The sequence below is a fragment of the Harpia harpyja genome, chromosome 14 (assembly GCF_026419915.1).
Source record: "Harpia harpyja isolate bHarHar1 chromosome 14, bHarHar1 primary haplotype, whole genome shotgun sequence".
Lineage (NCBI taxonomy): Eukaryota > Metazoa > Chordata > Aves > Accipitriformes > Accipitridae > Harpia > Harpia harpyja.
In genome coordinates, this window is record NC_068953.1 from 12,587,218 (window position 1) to 12,610,538 (window position 23,321).

Consider the following 23,321-nt stretch of genomic DNA (forward strand, 5'->3'; position numbering starts at 1 on the left):
TCCAGAAGTTCATTCACCTCCAATTAATGGCTCAGAAAACTGCAAGCATCTGCATTTTGCTCCAAAGATACCTAAAAAAGAGCAGAAAACTCTGCCTACCTCTTCTGCCTTTTTCTAGCCCAGTTCTGCTGTAGCTGGAAAGACGATGTTAGTGGAAAACACTTTCTCCTGGAGCTGGCCCAGAACAGGTTTGCAGAAATATGTGGCAAGAGTGAACCAGTTCTTCACAGGGAACAATGAACGTTGCTTTCCTGAGTTACATACTAGTTGGGAGCAGCAAGAATTTGAGCAGGCAAATGGAAGTGGTCTGACAAAATCTTTGGCTAGCAGGAATCAGTCAATATTTATTTAACTGCAACATTTGGAGACAAACCCGAGAAGGAGCCTTCAAAAAGTTTGTCCTGTAGTGAAACCCACGTAACTCCCTGTCACATGGGCTGAGCTTTTATGAAATATTTGTCTGAGGATGAGGAGAAAATGGATGGGCAGAACAGTGCTGCTTGACCAAGCGGCCCAGAGATGGTTCATGCACAGTCATCTCCAGCCACATCTGAACGGCTCAGTGCTGTCTATGCCTGTGGTGGTGAATGGCTCAAGCTCCCATAAATGTAGGCTCTGCAGATGAACTCAGCTTTGGCAGGGGTGATCGAACTCCCTCCTGCAGCACAAGGGGACTGGTTTCCTTCAAGGGCCAGCAGCTCCATGCAGGGTAGGAACATTTTGGGATTGGATCTCAGCTGTGGGACTCATGGCTGCAGGAGCAAAGCTGCGCTCTGAGCGCTCTCCTGCCAAGTCTGGAAGAGCTTCCTTGACCGAATGAAAGCTCAGAGCAATTTATATTGAACTCTCAGGGCATCTCTCTGGGGAGGAATGGTAAAACCAGCACACGCCCTCCCCAAAAGACACTGATTGATAGACACTGAGTGATGTACCTTTTCATACATCTGGGAAAGGAGCCCAGACATCATGGCTGGACAGGAATAGCACTGAATTAGGAAAGGCTCCTTCCCCCAGCACACCTTCCTTGCTGAGCCCTGGCTGGTGATGCTGATCCCCTGAAAAGCATCCCACAGAGGACAATGCTTCAAAGCATCCTGGCGCATGGTGGTTTAGCACACGGTCCCCTCTACTGAAATAAATTCCCACACGTTGCAGGGCCCTTCACATCCCCGACCAGGGGCATCTCAGCCCACCCAGACCATGGTGCAGAGGGGGTCCAGCACTCCCTGCCCAACTTTGTGCTGTGAACATCATTGAGCTCTGGCTGGCACATGGCTTTGGTGGGTGCACTTCAGTTGGAAGCTTTTCTGCAAGATCTGCAAATGCTCCCCAGAAGTGGCCAGCAGCTCCTGTGCAGTCCCATCTGCAAGAGCTGCATGGCAGGAATGGGGGAGCGGCAACGCCAGGGTCTGACCTGCACGGCAGCATCCACCGGTGCTGACAGGCACCACTGTAAAACCATTGCAACAGATTTATCAAGCGAAAGCTGGCTTAGACTAGCACCTGCACTGTGAGCAGCTGAAGGGCTGATGAGCGCTCCCAGCAGCAGTGCCCCAGGGACAGCTTATCTGCCTGCTCCTCCACTGACCTGATGCAATCAGCCATGCACACCGCTGCTTGCCTTGGGCAGCAGCTCCTTCCCTGGCACGAACGACTGACAAACAGACGTGTCGAGCTGAGGTCGGTACAGCTGAGGAATATGCTGGCAGTGCTGATTATACTGGCCTGCGATTTCCAGCCACCCCTTCCCTACGCTGGAGTTCAAAGACCCAGGTTTAGGCTGCAGTCAAGGGTAGAAGGCAAGCAGAACTGGAAGGAAGATTGCTGGCTTATCCCAACCCAAAGCACTGTGCAAAACTTGGAGTAATTCATGGGCACACCAGCCCAAAGTGGGACCCTAAGAGCTGGTCCAGGCATGGGGGCAGGCAGGGTGCAGACCACACCCCATGCTCTACACCCCAAACCCTGCAGATCCAGCTGGGGCTGGGGAAGCACTCACAGCAGCCAGAAAAACCAGACAAACCTTCGACCCCACCTCCTCACCAAGCAGATGGGGGAGCCCATGCACTAAAGGATGGCTGTAACCACTAGGAAAAGCCAGAGTCAATTATCAGCACTGGGCAGAGGGAGGGGCTGCAGCTTTTCCCAGCAAGGATTTCAACTGGGAGCCAACAGGACCCGTCACTGGTCCAGTGCCTCAGTCTCTCAGGCAGAGATGCCACTGAGTCTTGCTATAGCAGAGGCAGCGCCATGCACAGCCAATGCCTTTCATAGGGCAAGCCTGGTGAGCTGTTTCCCATTTACCTGCAGGGCCTGGCTCAGCAGTAATCGCTGATCTTAGAATAGCGGGGAGAGCTGCTTTTAGCAGAGGCGGCTGTCGATTACGTGCCACTTGGGGTTTATTGCTTCTACTGCTGTTGGACATGGCAAAAGCATGCCGGGAGCCCAGCCCCCTGACATAAGCAATCCCCGTGATGTGCCAGCATCAGCTCTGGGGCTGTTGGTCTCTTCTGATCTCAGCCACACACCAAGAGCCCGCAACCCCCAAGTGCTTTCCCCCAAGTGCTTTCCCTGGAGACCCTTTCCCAAAATACCAACTATCCCATGGGCACACATATACACAGACATATGGGATGCCCTTCTGAGTCCTTTGGCCCTTCCCAAATCAGGCAGGACATACTCCAGAGCTGCATTTTCCCTTAAATCCCCTGGCTTAATGCTTCCAGCATGTCACCAAGTGTGGAAGACCCAAGCTCCCATCTCCCTCCCTTCCTTCTTGTTTTGTACCTTGTCCAGGGACAGCCTTGGGAGCCTGATCCACTGTTTTCTTTACCTGCACCCAGCAGGGACATTCTGAGCTACTTTCAGCTCTGCAAACAGGTTGTCCTTCCGATACCTGTGCTCAGCTTTAAACTCTGCCAGGGCAGAGGACATGAAAGAACACTCCGATGAAGGATGGCCTTCCACCTAGAGAAGACAGGCAGCAGGCTGGGCAGGAGCCAAGCCTGGCTAAGACCTCTTCTATAGGCTTTGCCCAGAATCAGAGACGCAGGCAGATTCACTGCAGGAGGTGAGAAGGAAAGAGCAGAGGAGGGGAAAGTCCCAGTCTCTCCTCTGGCATGAGCCAATCTACTCTCCATCTGCAGGAAGAGGAAAAACTATGTCCCAGTGGTGGGTGATGCTGCAGGCAACTGCAGTACATGCCTCTAGGGCTGGCTGGCATGGGCTGAAACCACACAGCACCCACCAGCATCAGGCTGCCTTAACTGCTCAGGGATTAAAATCAACTTTTATCTGTGGGGGGAGCGTATATGGATAGATACGTAGGTAGGTAGATAGATAGTAGGACACAGCTTCCCCTGACAGCTCTTTTCTTGACAGACTATGCTGCTGCCCCCCCCTCTGCCCACCCATAGCCACTCATACTGATGGAGGGTATCTCCAAGCAGTACATCAGGTTTTCATCAGAAAATAGTTTAATATTATGTCCCTCACCATCCCAACAATTCCAGTCCTTCATCACACATGAGTCCTTGGAGGATGACAGCTGAATCTGCCAGTCTGAGGAATGGTCCCAAGGATTTTGCTTTAGAACTGAGCAAATCTTTCCAGGTCCTAAATCAAGGGAGAAGTGCTGCAAACAAGGACTGGTCAAGTGCAAGATGTTATAACCCCCCAAATAAATAACTATCTATGAGAGCTGCCCATGATATTGTGGTTGATGGTGCAGCACCATGGGGCGGTCAGGAACAGCGGTCCCTTCCGAGGGTGCCACGGGAGGTACAGGCACCTGCAGTCTGTATTTTGTCTGAAGAGGGATGTGAGGTACCAAGGCTTGGCAGGGCAGACTGGCAGAAGGCACCTCCTAGTTGATCTAGGAGAGATTGAGCCTTACTGGCTTGTGTGCATTCACTGCAGAGTCACATGGTGCTGTATTACACATGCACTCAGCTCGAGGGCTACACTATGCGGTTGGAAGGGGCTTTCCTTGCACTGACACAGATACACCAATACGTATTTGGGTCCCCTCTCCCCAGGTGAGTGCAGGCTCTAACCAGGGCTGCTGAGCTATGTCAGAGCTGCAAATAATGGGGCACCATTCCTTTGTAAGTGTCTGCAAGGACAAGAGGGAGGTGGAGGAGCCAAATTTCTCTACCTGCCTTCACAGAGGCTTGCAGATGCAGGCTGGCACATACTGGAAAGGCCATCACTGGACCAGAGAGGGGTTGAACAACCCAGGGATAGAGTTTAGACAAGGTAGTTTAAACTTTGAGGCTCAGAAGCCTCAAAGGAAGCTCCTGGTTAAACGAATACACAGGACAACACTTGCTGGGCAGTCTGGGAGTCCCCACGGTCCTTCCATAGGGCTTAACCAGCACCCCTACATTGACACAGGTTGCCCAGAGTGCAGTTGCCCGGCTGCCCTTGCCAGAGATTCAGGCTGTGGCCCACCCCAACCCACAGCTGGGGACCTGAGCTCCCATGCCAGCACTGCGCTCGCCCCCACCCCCCCAGCCTCTTCTCCCACACCCCCAGAGTGCTCCAGCACAGAAAGGGATGGGAAGTTTTGTAACCCCCAATGGGGCTTGAGCAGGTTTCGAAAACAAGAAAACCGAGGTGTGGGGGGGGACATTTTCAACTGTTTCTTGCTGGTGTTCTGGGATCCCCTCCACCCCAGTGGTTATGGGGTTCATTGCAGGAGTGGGGGTTCAGGTTGGGTTAAAACCAGGCTGCATCAGCCAGCTTGAGACCAGGCTGGGATTCATGGTATTTGCTTCACAGTGATGCTGACAGGGGAGGCTGGGATGGAGACAGACGTCTCTGAAGCCCCTGAGCCTTTAGCAGTCATGGTAGTCTGGATGCTGCAAACCCTGTAATGCAGGGAGCAGAAGTTTTGCCATCCCCAATGCTGCTGCGTGCAGAGGAGCAGAGCTTTAAATATCTTGGGTCAGAGCACTGGAAGTAAACAGTTTCCTTTTTGGTGCTGACTTCTGTTGCAACCTGATATTCCGATTGAGTGAAATTAAAAAAAAAAGAAGACAAAACACAACTACTTTTGCTGCTGCAACACCCAGCTCTGGCTGGGGGAACTCCCAGCCCTGGGACTGCACACTCATGCACCGGCAGCTCTGAGCAACTGCATGGCCGGAGGCATTTTCTTCCCTGGAAACACCCAGGTCACAGCAGCACCGCATCTAAGTGGGAAATAACCAGATTTACCATCTCTGACATAGTTTGGGCAAAAGCCCCAATTCAGCATTCCCTCTCCTCCCTTAGCAAGTTTAAGGGGCAAAGCTGGGGCATGTTTGCTCAAATCTGCCTCTTGCAGCTTTCCTGCGCCCTTCTCAGTGGTGCCACAGTGTAAATCTGAGCTGGTTTGATAATTTCCATGTGCCTAACATCTAGTGTGAAAATAGGAAGGATTGGAGTTTTTTGTAGGGTTTCAAACTCACTGTGAGCATTGAGAGTCCTCTGAAAGTTATTACTCTCATTACTGCTCATTAAGGACAGAGAAGGGCTGCGGGCTTTGAGTGAGGGATGGGCTATTGAAGTTGATCCAGATGGGTTGTCGTCTGCTCCTTACAGTGCAAGGAAGCACCAGCAGCATTTCAGGGTGCACGCTGAACTGGCAGCCCAGCTAATATCCAGATGCAGGCATGAAGCTGTCATCCCAGCGGGAACTCCGGTATCAGCCCCCGTGGCCCCATGAGCCCTCAGCTGTGTTTCAAGGAAGGACTGGTGGAAGTTCTCAGGGGAATAGATATGTGCACTTACAGACACCAGTGGTCACCTGCTTCCTTCCACAGTTAAATCATTTATACCCCAGAGGAGGGGGTTAGTGTTAGTGCAATTCCCAGCAGCAGTTGAAGGAATCTGCAGATTACACCAAGGATGAATCCAGTTAATGTGAAGTGAGATAAAACACAATTTAACATCCTTGGAGAGAGGTATACAACATGGGTGTGCAGTATCTTTGGACAGGTTTAACTTTTGTTAAAGCCCAGGAATGAAGAATCTGTTGTAGACGCCCTGTAGCAGGGCGTCATCCAGCAGCAGAGCCTGCTCAGCAGGTTTGCTGGGGAGGATGACCTTTGAGATGCAGAGAAACATTTCCTCTTTGAACTGCTCTGCAGAGATAATGAATTTTGTAATGGATTTCCTGTTCTTTTTATAGAACAGGGGAAGTTGGCAGATGGCATCGAAGCTTGCTTTGGTGGAGCTGGACATAATTATGTTTGCTGGATAACCTGATACTTTCTTAAAACATAGTTTTCTTTGGTCTGATCCAAAGCATCACACTGGGATTCAAACAGGCTTCAGTGGGATTAGAGAGGAATGTTGGGGAGCCGTCAAACAGTGCTTTGTGGGTGCATGGGAATGACCCAAGGACATTAACTGCCCCATGATCAGATCAAAGGTCCCTCTAGCCCAGTGCTGACTCCAGCAGTGGCAGGAGGAGACAGCAGGTGAGCCCAGCCCTTTCTGCCATCTGGTCCCCTTGACTTCTCCAGCACCCACCACTGTTATGTTACAGAAGTTAGAGGGCACATCCTTCTCTGTTGCTTCTGCAGTCTCTCTTTTGATCTGTTGTCCATAAACTCATTTTGAACCCACGGATATCCCCTGCCTCTGTAGCCTCCCACATCAGCGGGATGTAGAAGTTCACTGGTCCCACAGCACAGAGGAGGGATTTCACTTTTTGGCAGTCCTGTGGGGTTTTGCTGGGCCACAGTAGGGGCATGCATTTTATGTCAGCTCCTAATGAAACTCTTTTGAACAGCCTCCAAGATACCCTGCATCTCTGTTTCCCTAACTTGGTCAGGCTCAGCCTCTCTCACTTCAAGAGAATGATGCATTTCCCTGTGCTGGGAGGTCTTTGCATTGCATGCACAAATGCGAAGTCCACCCAGCTTCCTGGCAGTAATCAGGCATTTATACCCTGTGCAACAAAGTGGAGAGTTCCCACTCTGTTGCTGGACTTCCATCTGCATGTTGATCTTCAAGCTGTTAATACAGCTTTCCCTTCAGTTAACCCTTCTCTCCCTTTACCTCACTGTCCCCTTACAGATTTGGGCAGCAAATGGTAAGATCCCCCTGATAAATCTCCTCTCCTCTTCTCAGCAAGCTTTGCTGATCCCTGGGCTATTGCCTTTATCCTCACCTGGGCAGGCTCCATCCTCTTGCCAGGCACTTTCCTGTGCCACCCACGTGCTCCTCACACCTCTACAGGGGTGTCCACTGAGCATATCCGCAGACCTGAGACCCTCACCCAGGGCACATGGCTAGCACCCAAACAAACCTGCAGCACCAGCCCCACTTTTCCTCCTCTCAATGCCCTGAATGAGCCTCCCTGCACCGTGGCCCCTGGATGCCACACCGTCATCTGTCCCAAACACCTTATAATGCAGCCTCCCCTCTCTACCAGCAGGCACAAGAGAACAGACATGACACCAGAGGAGCAACGTGGAAGTCCCTTAGGAAATTTTTGCTTTAATTAAACCTAATATTCTTGTTATGAACAACCAGTCTGGAATCCTATTAGATTCTTGGTATTAGTGACTTCCTATCATACTAACATTTCACTGACCATCTCCTTATCCTTGGTCGTGAGACATGGAGAGCAGGATGCCTGCTCCCTCTCTCCAGGACATTTGGTTCTTCTAGTCCTCCTGTTGTACCCCTTTGGACAGCTAGCCCAGGCTGAGCAGCCTTTTGCCGCAGCAGAGCTGCTTGCAGCAGGGACCATTTCCAGGTGCCTCCTCCAGACTGTGCAGCTTTAGGACTCCCGTCTGTGACCAGATCTGCAGGCTGCAGCCAGCCAGGACCTGGTGATGCCCTTCACATTGCTCCGTGACTTCCCCCTCATGAGTCCTGATGTTTGTCTGCTCTTCTGACTGCAGCTGCCTCCCGAGCAGGAGTTTTGGGTGAGTGTCCTGAGCCCGTTGGAGCTAAATCAATAGAGACTGCTGCCTAGTGCCAGGTCAGGATTGCAAAAACAAGCACAGCATTGCATGGCATGATGAATGGCTGAGGAACAAACAGAGTTTTACTGGGTCCAGTGCCAGATCATACACCCCATTCACAAACCTGGCACTGGCTGGCTGGGGACACACATGTCTGCACCACCCAGGAAACAAAACTCAGGGCCAGGTTGAGCCTGGGACAAAGGGACGTGCGTTGCTTGAATACTCGTAATCCAGCTGTGTCAGCTGCCAGGCTGGGAGCTGTCTCCTCAAACTCTCCCAACACTAGTGGAGGGGATCTCCAGCTGCATGGCACTGGCCAACCTTGGTCACATACTGGTGGGAGCCTGGCAGCAGTGTCAAGGTGAGCCTGAGCTCCCTGGTTAATTGTGTTAGCAAGATTATGGTAGCACAAATGCTTCCACTTGAATGCTTTGGCCCATGGGCACCTTGGACCATATTTGCAGGCAGAAATCCTGATGTGGCACCAGTTTCAGAAATAATGGGGTTCAGCGAGAGATGGCCAAGAGGAAGCTAAATATTTCCCAACAGGGAATCAACTCTTGGCCCTGAGCACAGTTCCCACAGCTACAGCTTCGTGATCCTTGACTACAGTGAACACATCTTCCTTTTAACTGACCTGCTGGGTGCCCGCTGGCCTGGAGCAGCAGGATCTGTTACCCTCTGCTTTTGCTGTGTCTCCTGATGTGATGCAGAGCTTCCAGTGTATCTGGCAAATTAGAGAGCTTGATGGAATTGTAGCTCCAGGATGTTGCAGAGACTGAAAGTACAAGCTAATTTGAAAAAGTGTGCAGAACAGGAGGAGGTGAGCATATTGGCTGTATCGGTGGCTGTTAAACAGTGGTCTGGAGCAACCTCTGCTTTGGCTATGAACTGCTGTTAGCTGGGAGGTGGACATTAACCAGGAGAAGAGCTATTGTCTGCATGCCCTGTTCCTTGTGCTTTTCTCCAGAGTTCCTTGGGAGCTCTTGGTAGATGTGGGATACTGGGTTAAAGAAAGCTGAGGGCTTACATGAGCTCCCTCTCATCAGCAGTTAGAGGATGTTATCACACCCTGTCTGTCTGAAATCAAAGAGCAAACACATTGCAAATTCTCTCAGTGCACCCCCTGCCAGCCTCTCTGCCTCCCACGACATTTGGAAAAGCTGCGGAGGTGCAGACTACAAAGAGGAGCTTGGAGGGGTCTCCCCTTCCGTGTTCCTCTTCTGCTTCTGATCAGCACCGACCACATCCTCACCCCGCAGCGGGTGTCAGGCCTTTGATCCAGTGCTTGCTGTGCTGGGGTGTCTCACCGGACTGACGACGGGCCGCCGTGGGATCCAGACTGGATCAGCGTTTCTGAAAAAACAGACTCTCATCAGCACCTGAACCCAGAACTGGGAGCTGGACATTATGGGCCTATTTATATCAACCCAGATCTTGCTGTCCAGGCTGAGACCAGTTCTTCAGACTGATAATTTGCATTTCAAATTTGTCTTTTAAAGTAAATCAGGCCTGCTGAAAACATAAAATTAAAGCAAAAACCATGCGGAAAGGATCCGTGCTTTCCTTGGTGAATTGCCTCAGGGCACACATTTATTAAAGGCAGAAATAGAGTGGTAGGGACAACGAACTTGTCTCTCTTGCCTGTGGTCCAATTCTGGTTGCATGAATAGGCTGACAGTTAGGGTTTATGGGTGACTCTGGCAGACAACATCAGTGCAAATGGACAGATGCTGCAAAACAACTTTGCCCCTGTAGGTCTGGAGGAATAGCCTTTATTAAACACCCTCTGCCAGAGGAAGCAAAAAATGCTTGTAATGCTGTTCCTTGCCTCGACCCTTTGGAGCAATAAATAAAGCTTGTGAGCATTACACGCTGAGCAAGGAGTGAGCTCCAGTTTGCGGCCATGTCTCAGCCAGCTGTTGTAATAGGTCAGTGATAGGAAAGTCCTGGCCATGGTCAACATGTCTGGTCCTCCTAAGCTTTTGTGATATATGTTGCCTGTTCTGGTGGCCTCCTCTAATAGAAAGTGGTCTGGAACTACATTGTCCTGCTTCTCTCCACTAGTGCTGGATGAACCATCTCTGGCCTCCCAGTTTCTCCATCTGAACTGCAGTTTGCAGTCAGCAGTGTTCACACCAGGCTTTACTCACAGTCTGTAGTTGGTTGGCTCCTCTCTGCTGATGTATCTTGCAGAAGCTACTGGGTGGAGCCAGGTTACTTAGGAGCTTTGCTTTTCCTGATATGTGACATTGGGTTGCTCATTGGACAGGAGGGCGATGCAGAGAGCTCGGACCTGCCTTGCTGGGCTCAACTGCAAAATCCTGCTCTCTTTTTTTCTGGGCTTACTTGGATGAAATACAAAGTTCATTTTCACACTGGAGACTGCTACAGTGCGTTTCACCTGTAGGGAAGAGACTTACTGGGATTCAATCTTCTAGGAGAGTACAAGAACATGTTTCTTTTTTGGCTAACCAACACAGGTGGGTAGAGGTGAGGGGAGCCTTCCCAGTAAGGTCCTGGGCTGACCTCAGCGGTTAAAGAAGAAGGACTTGAGGCTCTGCAGAAACTGTGACTTCTGCCTCTGCTTCTGCTTCTTCCGGATGATGGGGATCCAGACAAGGCCACAAACGAGGAGCATCAGTCCCAAGGACAGGAAAGCTGGGCCACACATTTTGTAAACATTTTTGTTCTTGGTTTGGATGCAAGACAGGCTAGTGATGACCATCCCGAAGAGGAAGACGGCTGCTCCGACAGACACAACAATGACAGGCTTGTGGTATATGTCCCACTTGCTTCTGGATGTGCTGGTCCAGACAGACTCGCTCCGGGAGCTGATGCAGAGGGTGCTGGCTGTGTTACTGGCCAACATCTCCTTGGACTGAGGAGACTTCTCACTCCCGTCAGGGCTCTTGGGGGGAATTTCCATGGTGATGGGTTCTGAGGAGGAGACCTGAGATGGACAAAAGAGAAAGAGCAGAGCAGGGCTAGTGATGGAGGATGGATTGGGTGCTTCCCATTTGGTCATTAATCAGTGCCAAGTCAAATGAAGGTGGAGAAGGCTTTGTGGGTCACTGCAGGGAGAGAAGAGCATCACACCTATGAGAGCAACGAAATGTAGGAATAGGCAATGGGGTCCTGCAGGTAGGCTGGATTGAGGATGTCTATGGAGTCCCACTGCCCACCCATGGACAGAGATTCATAGTGGGATGACTAGATGCCCATTAGAACCCACTACCCTGAGCCTCCCAGGGCTCTTGGCTACTTTCAGGGGAGTAGGAGGGCGCTGCAAGCAGGGCTGGTGATGGTGGCTGTATCCCCGGACCCGCTTTCCCTCCCAGATCCCAAATTACACCTCAGCACCTTGTGGCATGGCCATGTCTCCCTCTTGCAGGTGGGGAAGTGAGGCACAGGTGTGCCGTGTCAGGTTTGCTCAGTAGGAGAGCAGAAAGCACCCTCGCATGGGCCGAGTGCTTCCTTCAAGCCCCTGAGGCCGTATGTTCCCCACTGCCACATCCAGCCCAGACGTGTCACCCTTGTAGTAGCTGCAGTACAGGAGCTTCTCGTTTGCTATCTAAATGCACAGATGGGAGATGGGGAAATGCTCCTCACACAGGAAATATTTCTCCATCTGTAAGCTGGGGTAGGCTGCTGCTGAAGGGCTCTTGAGTTCCGCAGCAGAAGCACACTGAAATGCTCTACCTTGTGATGGCTGGGTCAGCTGTGTGGCTTTTTGGCACATTATTTTTTCACCAACTCAAGGAGGAAATACATTTTCCCAGAAACAAAGTGCCTTTAGCACGGAGAAACCATTATGGTAAATGGGAAGGGCCAAGCATTATGTTAACCACTATTTCCTCAGGGCTCTGCTGAGGAGACAAGAGCAGGAGGCTGGATCGGGGAGTGCTCCTGATGCACGGTCTGCCCTCCTGGTGGGAAGCCCAGCAGAGATGACCTGGTGCAGGTACCAGGGCTGAGGAGGGCGGGAGAGGCCAGGGACATGGATGCTTCACCCCCAGGAAACAGATATTTTTGCAAAGCAAACTCCTGCCTGAGCTGCCAGGTTTTCTCCCAGGGGCTCAGTGGTGTCAGGAGGGCTGGGACTGACCTGTCCTCTGCTGGTCCTTCAGTCTGTCCCCTCCCTCAAGGCATGGGAATGCTCTGCAGTAGGAGTAAAACAGCGGTGCCAGCCTGGAGCAGCCCAGGACCCCGCATTGCCCTTCTGCCAGCACTACAAAGTAGAGCCACTGATGGTTGCTGCCAGGCTCAAAGCTGTTGCTTAGATCTCCCCCATGCAGGACAGGACTCAAGCTCAAACCACATCCACCCTGGCCCGGGCACAAGACCCCAGTGGTTCTCAGATGGATGGGCAGTGCCACCAGGGCTCTGTGTCTGCTCCACTGTCGAGCACAGCTCTTCCTAAGCACCATGCGAGCTTTGAGCCTAAGCGGGCTTTGGTCCAGAGCAGTTAATTTAAAACCCTGCTTTGGCCCTCATTTGGCACACATGGCACCACAGGCTGCATGTTTGCTCAGTTCAGCCCTGGCTGCACCCAGACCTACTGCTGGCCCATGGGATGGCTCACCAGGAGGTGCACATCATGGGTGATACCGGGCTGGATTTGCACCCTGCGTGTGCCACGGGAAGGTCTGTGGCTGCAGCGGGCAGCAACGAGGTGTAGATGAGATAAGCATGAAGCCCAGTGGCTCCAGCTCTTTTCCCATTGCTGCTGATCAATGTGAGACCATGTACCATGTATGTGCAGCTGCACAGAGGCTACAAAGCTGGCATAGCTCCAGAGGCACTGTCTAAAGGAAACCTGCCCGTATTTGGGCCATACTGGGCCTAGTGCCCATCTAGGGATGCTGATGGCTGGGTGCCAGTCAGCACCTCCCTTATTCTTTCACCTTTGTCCCTTGCCAAGGTTTGCGGTTTATTCTGAAGAGAGACAGGTGTAATTTTTCAGTTTAGTCCCCCCAACACAGACACTGTTGTAGCAATACAGATCTGGTGGTATCGACATATTTTGTGATGTTTCAGGTTTGTCGAACTTGGACCAACAAGCAAAAAATGAAAGCTGAAAGCAATGGACACAATTTGCGTCTCTCCTATCTTCAGCTTTCACCCCTCTCTGTTGAACCAGGAAAGACAGGGACAGAGGATGGGACACATTTCTGCAATCCTGAGATATCTTCTACAGCACTTGATCAGGGATGATCAAGCACTTGACAAGGCAGGTAAGGTTGGTCATAGTAGCAAGCTCTGGTTTCTGTTTCTCTTGCTTTTGAGCTGGTAATCCTATCTCCGCAAGCTGGACTGATTGCAGCAGTGCATGCTGACCTCTTGGCTTTGGAGAGGCATGAGCTGCCATGAGATGTTATTTTGATGGCTACAGCCATGTTAGATATGCAGGTGATCAGGTACAACTTCCTCTGCTGTCAGCTTCTGTGATGCAGTGCACCTCACCACTCCTGTAAGTTGCAGCTCCAGGCAGCCACAGGCTCCTGAGACAAAAAAACAAATACTGACAGCAATGTTCAGTTTTCTGAGGAGACAGTGAGGCTGGCTCTGCATGGGCAAAAACCTTCCACCTATACAACCTGCCCAGGACTCAGCCCAGTCCTCCAAAAAAACCCACCAGCTGCAGTTTTGCAGAGATGTGTCCAGATCCTGGATAACTTCTTGCCTGGATGGTGCTTGCAGCCTGTCTACCAGCTGCCTTGCTCGTAGTGTTGCTGGGTTGTGATCCCCTTCTTCTAGCTCAAATCTTTTGCAAGGCTCTTCCTGAAATTTCATCCTAGGCAGCCGTGGCATTTCTTCGTTTTTTCTTGTAACATCCATTGTGGAGAGTTTTTATGATCAAGCCACTGTATAATTTTAATTTGGCTTTGTGGTTGGAAATTTGCTTTCTTCTCTGGAATGATGCCCAGATCTCATATCTCAGTAGTCTAATGCAGTCTGTCCTGCCCCATCTTTCAGGCACCCCACTCCCTGCTTGCCTGTTTGCTTGTGCTGCCGCCCTGCCTCTGCATCTGGGAGTACTCTGAGCTCTGTGAAGCACCATCCTCTTCATTTTGCAGAGCATTAATGTCAGGCTCCTGCAGAAACCATCGTCTTCCTTTCAGGTTTGCATTTACACTAGAGTGGATTTTTTTCCCCCCATTTATTTTCTGGCATAACCACTCCTCTCACCACAATTCCCAGGCACTGATTGCTTTTCTGGCACTTCCCGGCAGAGCATGCTTTTTTGGTCACACTTTTTCCCACTGCTAGCTAGTGAAGGATTTTACTCCCTGCAAGTGGCGAGGAGCTTGTTTGCAAGCACTGCATGTATCTGCAGTTCTTGGGAGAGCTAATGTGATTTCTGCTCCTGCTCTGCCCATGCTCCATCCCTAATTCATCACAGATGCTCATATTTGAAGATGGGATGGTTGTACTGAGCAGCCTGGCAGGATAATGCTATCAGATTTCTCCCAATTTTTTTAAATCATTATTGTTGTAAGGAGAGCATCAGCAGATGGCTGTTTGCTGGCTTGAAAATGCCTCTAGAGCACATCTCGGATTTCATGTCTGGGGCTGTGCTGCTGCTGCCTCTGAAATCTTGGGCAGCTGTTGGCGGTGGAGCTAACACTGGGGTCTTTCTTTTCCCCCTCCATAAGGAAAAGCCTCATGTGATTCTATTTCTCCTCCCTTTGCTCTTCCAGTGTTTTGTGTGGTGATACTCGGTTTCTGAGCTGGGAGATCCACTGGGACCCCCTTGCTGCTGTTGCTGGGGACCCCAGTGCCAAAGCAGCACAGCACACACTTGGATACCTCCTGGACCTTGGGGACATTACATGGTGGTGATGAGGGGAGAGCTTTGGACTGGGCAGAGCACCCAAGGGCTCTACCCTCGGTCCCTCAGCCCATCCTGGCTGCAGATGGTGTTCCTCACATGCCAGCCCCCAGCAGCAGCAGCTCTCAGGACTGGCATCCCAGCCCAGGACCTGGGATGCTGCAAACAATCTGCAGATGTGGCCAGAGCTGTGCTAGAAGTGGGGCAAGAGCCCGATCTGAAGGCTCTGCTCCTATGCACAGGTCTATGTCCTCTGGCCATGCAATAGCTGGATTTACTCTCCCAATCCAGTCCTCAACCTGGCCATCTCCTTCTTATTTGGGGACACAGCTCTGATTCTTCAGGAGCTTCTTACATGCTCCTCTTAAGTCCTCACTGCAAGCAGTTTCTGCCATTTCTTCCCACTTTGCATGGCCAGGGACACTGGAGCTTCCCCAGCTCAGACAGTCTCACCTCAGGGATTGGTGTCTATCTCCATTTGGCTCTTCCTCATGAAGACTCCTCTCAGTGTCCTGAAGTGGAGCTGGTCTTTGCCCTAGGACTAAGTGGGTGCCATTCCATGGGAGCACCGATGGTGTGGGTGAGCGTGGACCAGCCCCAGGCGCAGAGCCCAGGGGGTCGGTGGTGGTGCTGCCGTTTGCAGGGTGGTACGGAGGGGCTGCAGCACTTGGGGTCTCTGCCCTGTGTTTTACCACACAAATCACTGGGGGAAAAGTTAAGGATTTTGCAAACCAACCACCAAATGTTGCTGGAAATCCAGGCCAACTTTATGGATGTATTTTGCCGCCTTCTCTGCTGTCAAGCCACTTCCCTGAAGAAAGTTCCCCACCCACCAGGGGTGGGACAGGCAGCAGCAGAAGCTGCTTCTCTCCTAAGCCATGTTCACCTCTAGCCCCACATCCCTCTGGGAATCAACCATCATGGAAAAGAAAGTTTTGAGTTAAAAACAAAGCTAGCTCTGCACTCCATGGATGTGGCTTGCCCTGATTTATGCTGGGGAGAAACAAAAAGACCAGCCTGGATCAAGTGCCAGGCCTGGCCAGGCTTTTCCTGAGGGCTCAAACCCTGCCAGCTGTCCCTAAGCAGACAAAGCAAGTGATCTCTGGTCTGCCTGGCACCAGTACCACCGCTGGGTGAATGGCAGCTCCAGTGCTATGGAGCAGTTGGGTGGAAGTCACCTGAACACAGATGTGCACACACTTCCCCCACCTGATCTCAATCTGGCCATCTAAGATCTAGATACTTGCCCACCAAAGCCACAAGCTGTTCCACAGAGAGGGACCCCCAGACCCTCCCAACTGCGCCATGGCTCTCTGGGGTTTCCAGTGGCCTCCAGATGGCTTGGCAATGGTCCCCTGGCAAACAGCAGCATCAGGTGCTCTGCAAAGCCTTGGGGTAAGACCCAAAGTGTTTGTTTGTCCTTCAGCCAGAAGATGTGTCCTGCCTGCCACCCCAGTGGGTGGGCAGCAAAGTCCTCACTGGTGGGTCCCAGCTGGGAGGAAACTGTAATGTTGGGGAATGGAGAAAAACTGAGGCTTTTCCTGCTGCTCTGGGGTGTCTCAGTCTGACTCTTTAATTGGTCCTGATGTTTAACCTCAGTACAGGACCCCCCCAGATGACAGTCTTGGGTCCATGTTTGCCAGGAGAAGGGGTTAGCTGCTCTAGAGGACTCATGGGTGACCGTGGGATGGGTGGAAAAGGAGGCTGCTGCACTGACTGCATGCATGCACTTTGCAGAAACTTTTTGTTAGACACTTAGCACTGGCCAAATTTAATCAAGAGTGGCTATCAATCATGTTCAAAATGAATAGGAGTGAGATGTATATTCAGTGAGCCAGCGTGCCCGAGATCCCCAAGAAATCGAGTAAGCTGAGGACTGGGGGGCTGCTTCCTGGTGGAGGTGGGGGACCTGCCCCGCCAGCAGCTATCCTGCAAAGAGCAGCCCCGCAGCTGCACGCCTGCCTCAGGGGACTTGCACATGGGGAGGTGCTGACGGGGGACAGCACCCTGTTCCTTGTGCGGGTGTCGGGGCAGGGAATCTCCCTGGGAGGGACCGAGTGCTGAGAGCTCACTCACCATGCTGTGCTTCTGTCGTCACGGCTGTCACCGGCGTGCAGTGGCTCGCTGCGGGAGGTGAGGCAGCCGGTTGCACTAAACATCCCCTGAGCACGCCGTGGAGGAACCCAGCCACCGGCTCCTGCAGGCACAAAAGGAGCGGCTCAGACCATCTGGCTTTCTGTTGCTGTGTGTCAGCCCCAAGAGGGCTGGATCCTGCTGGGCTGAGTGGGCTCTGCTCTGGGAGAAGACAGGGAGAGTTGTGTCGGTGCCAGGCATGAGTGCTGAAGCTCCATCCTCTCTCCTCCTGTCCCCATGCCCCTGCTCACCTCGGGACAAGGAGGGGGCTGGCAGTGGCTATGTGGGCAGCCATCCCTGCAGACTGGCTAGCTCTGCTCTGAGACCAGGGGTGGAGAAATAAGGCAACGTGTCAGGGGATTTCACATTGCCTACAAGCCCCACCAGATCTGGGGTGTAAATTGAGATGGAGCCAGTGCCCATTTGCTGGTGTAGTGGAGCCGGGTTGGGCCCAGCCGCCTGCATCCTTTGGGATCAAATTTCCAGCATCGCCCAGAGTTTAGACAGTCCCAGCAACACGCTCAGGGTCTTGCTGAGCAAAGAACATCTGCAAGTCCCTTTTTGGGGCCCAGCAAGAGGATGACCCCCAGCCTTGCCATGCTGTATCCCATCCCATCTCCCTTTCCACCACCCCCAGAGCCAAACCCATGGAAATCCATCCTACTTACGTGGTGAGTGGTGAGGGATGGCTGCCCACCCCACCGGCAGTGGGACAGGCTGCAGCAGAAGGTGCCGCTCTCCTAAGCCAGGCTCACCCCAAGCCCCACATCCCTCTGGATGTTGTCTGCTGGGCTCTGTTGAGTCTAATAAACAATGGAGTGCATCCCAGCTCTGATGATCTCACCAGCCTATCAGTATATTGTTTAACTCTTTGTTTCCCTGCCTCGGGCCCCTGCAAAGCTGACTTCTAGGCAGCTTGCCTGGGAGGGTTTTATAAAAGGCCGCAGTTTGGGAGGCAGTCCAGAGGCATGGCAGGAGAGGCAGGGTGAGTCGGTGCTTGGAGCAGGGATCCAGGACTGGGATCTGTTGCTGATCCAGACTTGAATCATCAGCAAGTTCCTGAAACATCTCTGGACTGCAATTTCTGCACTCTCAAAGCAGGGGATCGTAGCCAGTGTCTGCAAAGTGCTTTGAGACTCCTCGGTGAGACATTAGAGGGATGCAAGATATCAGCAATTAGCTATTAATTAACATCCTGAGTCCATTACAAGGAGGGGAATGGAAGAGGGAGATGGTTCTGGCATACTACCTCCTTTCACGAACCCAGAGCCAAACTTCAATACCCTCTTGTATTAGTGTGAATCCACTTGCTGCAGGGAAGGGATCCAGACTGACACAGACATTACTGGCGCCCAGGGCCAGGTTCCAGCATTGGTGGGGCTGCCTGCATCCCCGAGGGCTCTTTGTTGGTTTGGTGCAGTAAGTAACAGTACCTAAGCTGCACCACATACCTGGCCAGGAGGTGGGATGGGCAAGCAGTTGTGGAACTCTGATAGGAGTGGGCATGGCCCACAAGGGTGGTGGGCTGGGAGCAGAGCATCTGAGGGCAGCACATGGGGCTGGAAGGGGAGAAGGAGGGTCCAGAGGGACTGTGGGTCAGGGTGGGGAGAAACCAGGTCATCCAGGTGTGGGGAGCTCAGGCAGGAAGACAAGAAGCTGTTTGTCAAGTTGAGGTCCTTCAACTCAGCTCTGTGTAGATCTCTGGCCAGCTGTAGGTGGACATGGGACAGGTTATGGAGCTCTTCAGTAAGGGGCAGCTGGGGCAGCTGGCTCACAGGCTGGAGCAGGGGCAGAGAGGCAGAGAGGGGCAGAGGTGGGATGAGCTCAGCATCCTAGTCTGTGGTCTGTCCTCACCTCTTGATGGGAGGTGGATGAGTTAGCTGAGCACAACAGCCAAGCCCTGGGGTAACGGGGTGAGCTCCCTTGCCCATTGATCTGGCAGTCAGCAGCCAAAGGAGCCAGGGGTTTTGGGAGTGTTCACTTGAACAGATGAAAAGAGTCTCTAGAATTGGGAGAGTTGAGTGGATTTGGGTTCCCTAGTGCAGGTCCAAGGGGGTAAATTATTTCGCCTAAAGGAGCAGCTGGGGTAAAAAAAATATAAAAATAGAGGTGGGAAGGCTTCATTTCAGCACCTGCAGCAGGATGCATTTCAAGTCCTGGTTCTGCACTGTCTCCAGGCTGAACTGAGCTGCTTCTGCCCTGCTGGGGAACATCCAGCCCTGTGCTTCAGCCAGATACTCCCTCACATGGCCCTATTCATTTCAGCCCCCCCCAGACTTGCCCCGTGCTCCTTGCAGCACCCCTGGCACCTCCTACCTGCCCCAAGGACCAAGCAGTGGTGGCAGAGAGCAGGCAGGGGCCAGGTCATAGGCCCTGGGCATGGTCACAGGCAGGAGTGCCTTTTGAACATGGAGACCCATTTATGCCAAAGTAACCTGAACAAGGCACCAGGGGCCAAACATTTACTAGGGATGGCTCCTGCCCTTCCAGGGCTGAGGTACCTTCCTCCAGGGCTGGGGTATGTCCCGTGTGCTGGAGTCTGCCCCATGGGGTCACCCGTGGTCTGGATGGGCTGAATGAATGGAGAATCCCTCCCAGTCTGTCCTTCATGCAGATGCTGTGGGTGCATTCCCCACCCCAGCCGGCTCTCAACCCTCCCTCTCCTTCCCAGGCCAGCCTCAGCTTGCCTGGATGCTGGCTCCTCTTCGTAGCCAGGCAGAGCAGCTCGCAGCCTCCCAGCCTCTCTGCTTCCTCCGTGGACACTTGCTGCCACCTCGCGGGGCCGTGGGGTGGGGGCCACGCTGCTGCCAGCAGCGCTGGGGTCTTCCTGGGGACACTGCACAGGCAGGGACTGGCCGTCCCTGAGCTCACCAGGGACAGAGCAGCCCCCACCAGAGCTCCCCACCGGCAAACGTGTGCACACACGGTGGTGCTTGCTGAGATGCATCCCTGCAGCTGGATCCGGGGCCGGGGGGGGTTATACCACTGTCCCCTGCAGGGGCAGAGGGAGCTCCAAGCACCTCAGCAGCACAGGTGATGGAAAACCCACAGTGATTTGGCTTGCAAAGATGTCTGGACACAGTGGTGGGGTGACGTGTGGGGCTGTGTCAGCTGCGGCACATCCCTCTCTGGGGAACCGTGTGCCCTGCATTGCTCACCATGGCCTTGTTGCCAGCTCCCTGCCTGGCACAAAAGGTGAATAAGGATTTCATTCACCTGCCAGACCCTTTGGACAGTGAGATATGGTCACCACCCTACACAGTGACAGCAAATGAAAGCCTGAGTCCTACCTCAGTCCCCTTCCTTCTCACCTGTCCCTCCAAACTTGCTTCCTAGGGCAGGTGCACTGGTAAGAGCTGACAAAGACCATCACAGCCCATTAACTTTTCCTGGTTGAGATAAAGGTAATATAACCCACTCTGGTCATGAGTGTCATGTCTGGAGAGCCATGAGCAGCTCAGGCCATTTTAGAGATGCCTATGGTCACATGCATTGCTCTGGGCTTGCTGGCTCAGCAGCACAATGATATAAGGCACAGGGTAGGATGGGATGGGAAGGGATGAGGTAGGATGTCAGGTAGGGTAGGCAGCAGGTGCCCAGGGAAGGGAACCCACCACTGGGACAGCTGGGGTGCCACAGAGCGGGGTTACAAGGAGATCAGAGAGCCAGCAGAGCCTCCTGGGTCATGGAGATGGCCACAGGCAGGATGCCATGAAGCTCCTGACATAACCTGGCAGGGCAGCTCAGCTTTGCTGGATGGGGAGGCTGATCCAGCTCTTTCCAGCTCATGGTTTGACTTTTATCTTCCAGCTGGTGCGTGCTGGTCACCAGTTCACCATCCTTGCTCTGCTGCTAGTGCTGCTGTTCACCAGAGCTCTGCACCTTGCCTGTGTTTGCTTCTCATGTCCCCACAGAGGCCAAGTCCACCACCATGGCAGTATGTCCTGGGGACGGAAGGTGTCCCTGCCCCGCCAGCACCCACTGCCCTCCTCTGTCCCTTCCCATGTTGACATGGTCTCTCTCTCATGAAGGTGGATGGATGCTGGGCTCCTGTGGCCTCTGTAGCATTAATTGCCTAAAAGGTGGGACAGCTGCATTAATTGAAATAGTGAATAAGATGGGTCCCAGGTCTGCTCTTTGGGGCAGTCCTCCCTCCAGGCAGGTCCCTCCTGGGTGGCCTCTGCCTTTTCCATCTCTCCTCAAGTTGTTTCCATGCTGGTTGCATGATTGGTGAGGCCCCACATTCTCCAGTTGAACTGGTGCTTTCCCAGGTGGCCCAAATGTCTTGTGTGGGAGCAGGAGACCCCCTCTCCATCAGCTGTTAAAGATGAGGGACTCATCCAGGGTGGTCCTGCTGTGTCTATCCTGTTCACTCCTCCATGCTGGGGGGAGCTCCTCTGTGCCTCCTCCAATGTCCAGCATGTCCATGCTCCTTCCTCACCCAATGTCCACCCATGCCCAGGACTAAGAAGGAGGTGGTGCTGGAGATAGATGGTGAAGGTCTTTTCCAAGCAGCATCATGTCATTACAGCAAGAGGGGGAAAAAAGCACATTGCTTTTGGCTGTGGTAATGCCACAGAGCTCTCAGTGAGCTCAGGCTCCCCTGGGCTCTTAGCTGGGAATCTCAGGCCCTGGACAGACATCCCTGGGAGGTCGCAAGGATACAGGAAAACCAGCTGCAGGCATTCAAAGGAGTCAGTGAAAGCAAACTGTAATAAAGCTGATCCGTTCATCTTCTACAGGGCCATGTGGGTGACAGGAGATCAACCCTTTTGCCCCAGGCTCAGGGATATCTGTGGTCGTAAAGGGCCTGTCCACAGACACCCTTGACTCAAAGCAGCTGTTACCTGCTTTGAGCAATGCTTGTGGGCTCCATGAGCCCCAACAAGCCCACCCTGAGGTTTGTAAAACTGCAAAGAGACAGGCAGGAGGGACTGGTGGGCAGGGCATGTTTCTGTTCAAATCCTAGCTCTGTGCCAAATGACATGAGAAAGTCCCTTAATCTGGGTTAAATAAATAAACCCAAGGCTTTTCCTTCCTGTCACTCCATGGAACAGAGCAAGGACCTGCTCGGGAGGTGACTGGCCAGGGAGGAAAGGAAAGCTGCTCTGCTCCTGGCTGTCCATTGTGCATCCTATCCTGCGTGGGAGATGGGGTACCCCCACCATGCTCCCCATAGCTCTGTCCTCAATGGGAGCATATTTATGCTGCTACAAAAGCATCTGCCCTGCCACAGCCCTTTTTGGTGGGAGGGGAGACCACTTTCCCATGGATGTGGAGCTGTTACAGGGTATGGCCAAGACAAGGAGGGAGTCACATGCTGGATGGAGCTGTGCTCAGTAAAACACTGCTGCTGGGGACGAGCAGGGAACAGATCTGTGCAGCATTTCTGGTTCTTGCAGCAGTAGATGGTGCTGTTGCCCTGCCAGGGTGGTTTAGCAGTATGCAGGGCTCTGCTGCGTGGGCTGAGCCCTGTACTGGACCAGCATCCCAATCTCACGTGTCCCAGGACACAGCATCCCTCTCTCAGTTGTTTGTCTCATGGCAGATGGAGCTTGCACGGTCCAAAGTGTCACCAGGGAGCCCTGAGCAAGCCTGGTGGCAGCCAGTGCCCCAGTTGCACATGACCTTCCTCCCCTGGGATGCAACTGAAACCTAACCTCCAGCTGTGGCATGTGCAGCAGCTCTAAAGTGTGTGCTCAGCACGGCTGGGGCATAGATTTCCTGAGCAGTGCCATGGCAGGTCATCAATTCCTGGCTGGAGCAGCTCTGCATTGGCACCTGTAGCACACCCAGGCTAAAAAGCTCTGTGGCATCAGCACCTCTAAGAGGGAGTCCTGGTGCTGCAGGGCATGTGAGGCTGGGAGGGAGCAACGAGCCTCTGTGCAGGTCTCCTGTCATGCCACAGCTTGGCCCGGAGGTGGATGGAGGGTTTTGACCTGTTTTTTTTTTTTCTTGGCTATAGAGACAACATTGCAGAGATCACATTTTCCTGTTGGAAAATCCCAAACCTGAAAAGGGAGGTGAAGCAAACCGATATTTTAAGTCAAACTAGAGTGGAAAACCTAAAAGGTTAATTAAAAATTTTATTTCAGGATAGTAAAGGGACATTTTTCCATAGGCCTGTTATATGGAAAGGGACTAGTGGTCAAATGCAGTCTGTTAAGGATGTTCAGCTATTTTCATAGTAGAAGCCATGTGAGAGGGAGCTCAGGTGGGTCAAATGTCTGTGTGGTGTTTTTGTCTCACCAGTGGTGAACTTTCCCTGTGGTAAGGATTGGCAAAATCCCTAGTGTTGGTGACTTAATGGCCCGGGCCAGGGCTGTACCCATCGCTTTGAAGCTGTCTCTGTCCAGGATAAACAGGATGAAGAGACTGTGCAAACA

General features: G+C 52.7%; 1 protein-coding gene across 4 annotated transcripts; it reads right to left on the reverse strand.

The window, feature by feature from the left end:
* Nucleotides 1-7,479: 7,479 nt before the first annotated feature.
* On the reverse strand, nucleotides 7,480-17,884 carry PIRT (phosphoinositide interacting regulator of transient receptor potential channels). 4 transcript variants are annotated; one of them, XM_052807864.1, is made up of 3 exons: nucleotides 17,604-17,884; nucleotides 16,879-17,092; nucleotides 7,480-10,920 (listed from the first exon to the last, which is right to left on the reverse strand). In XM_052807864.1, exons 2-3 carry the CDS (start codon nucleotides 16,879-16,881, stop codon nucleotides 10,498-10,500), a joined length of 426 nt encoding a protein of 141 aa, XP_052663824.1. In that variant the 5' UTR covers nucleotides 16,882-17,092; nucleotides 17,604-17,884; the 3' UTR covers nucleotides 7,480-10,497. The 4 variants fall into 4 exon arrangements, with proteins under 4 accessions (XP_052663824.1, XP_052663821.1, XP_052663820.1 ...); XM_052807861.1 differs by having other exon boundaries at nucleotides 16,879-17,097; XM_052807860.1 differs by having other exon boundaries at nucleotides 16,879-16,999; nucleotides 17,604-17,883.
* Between the last annotated feature and the right edge of the window lie 5,437 nt (nucleotides 17,885-23,321).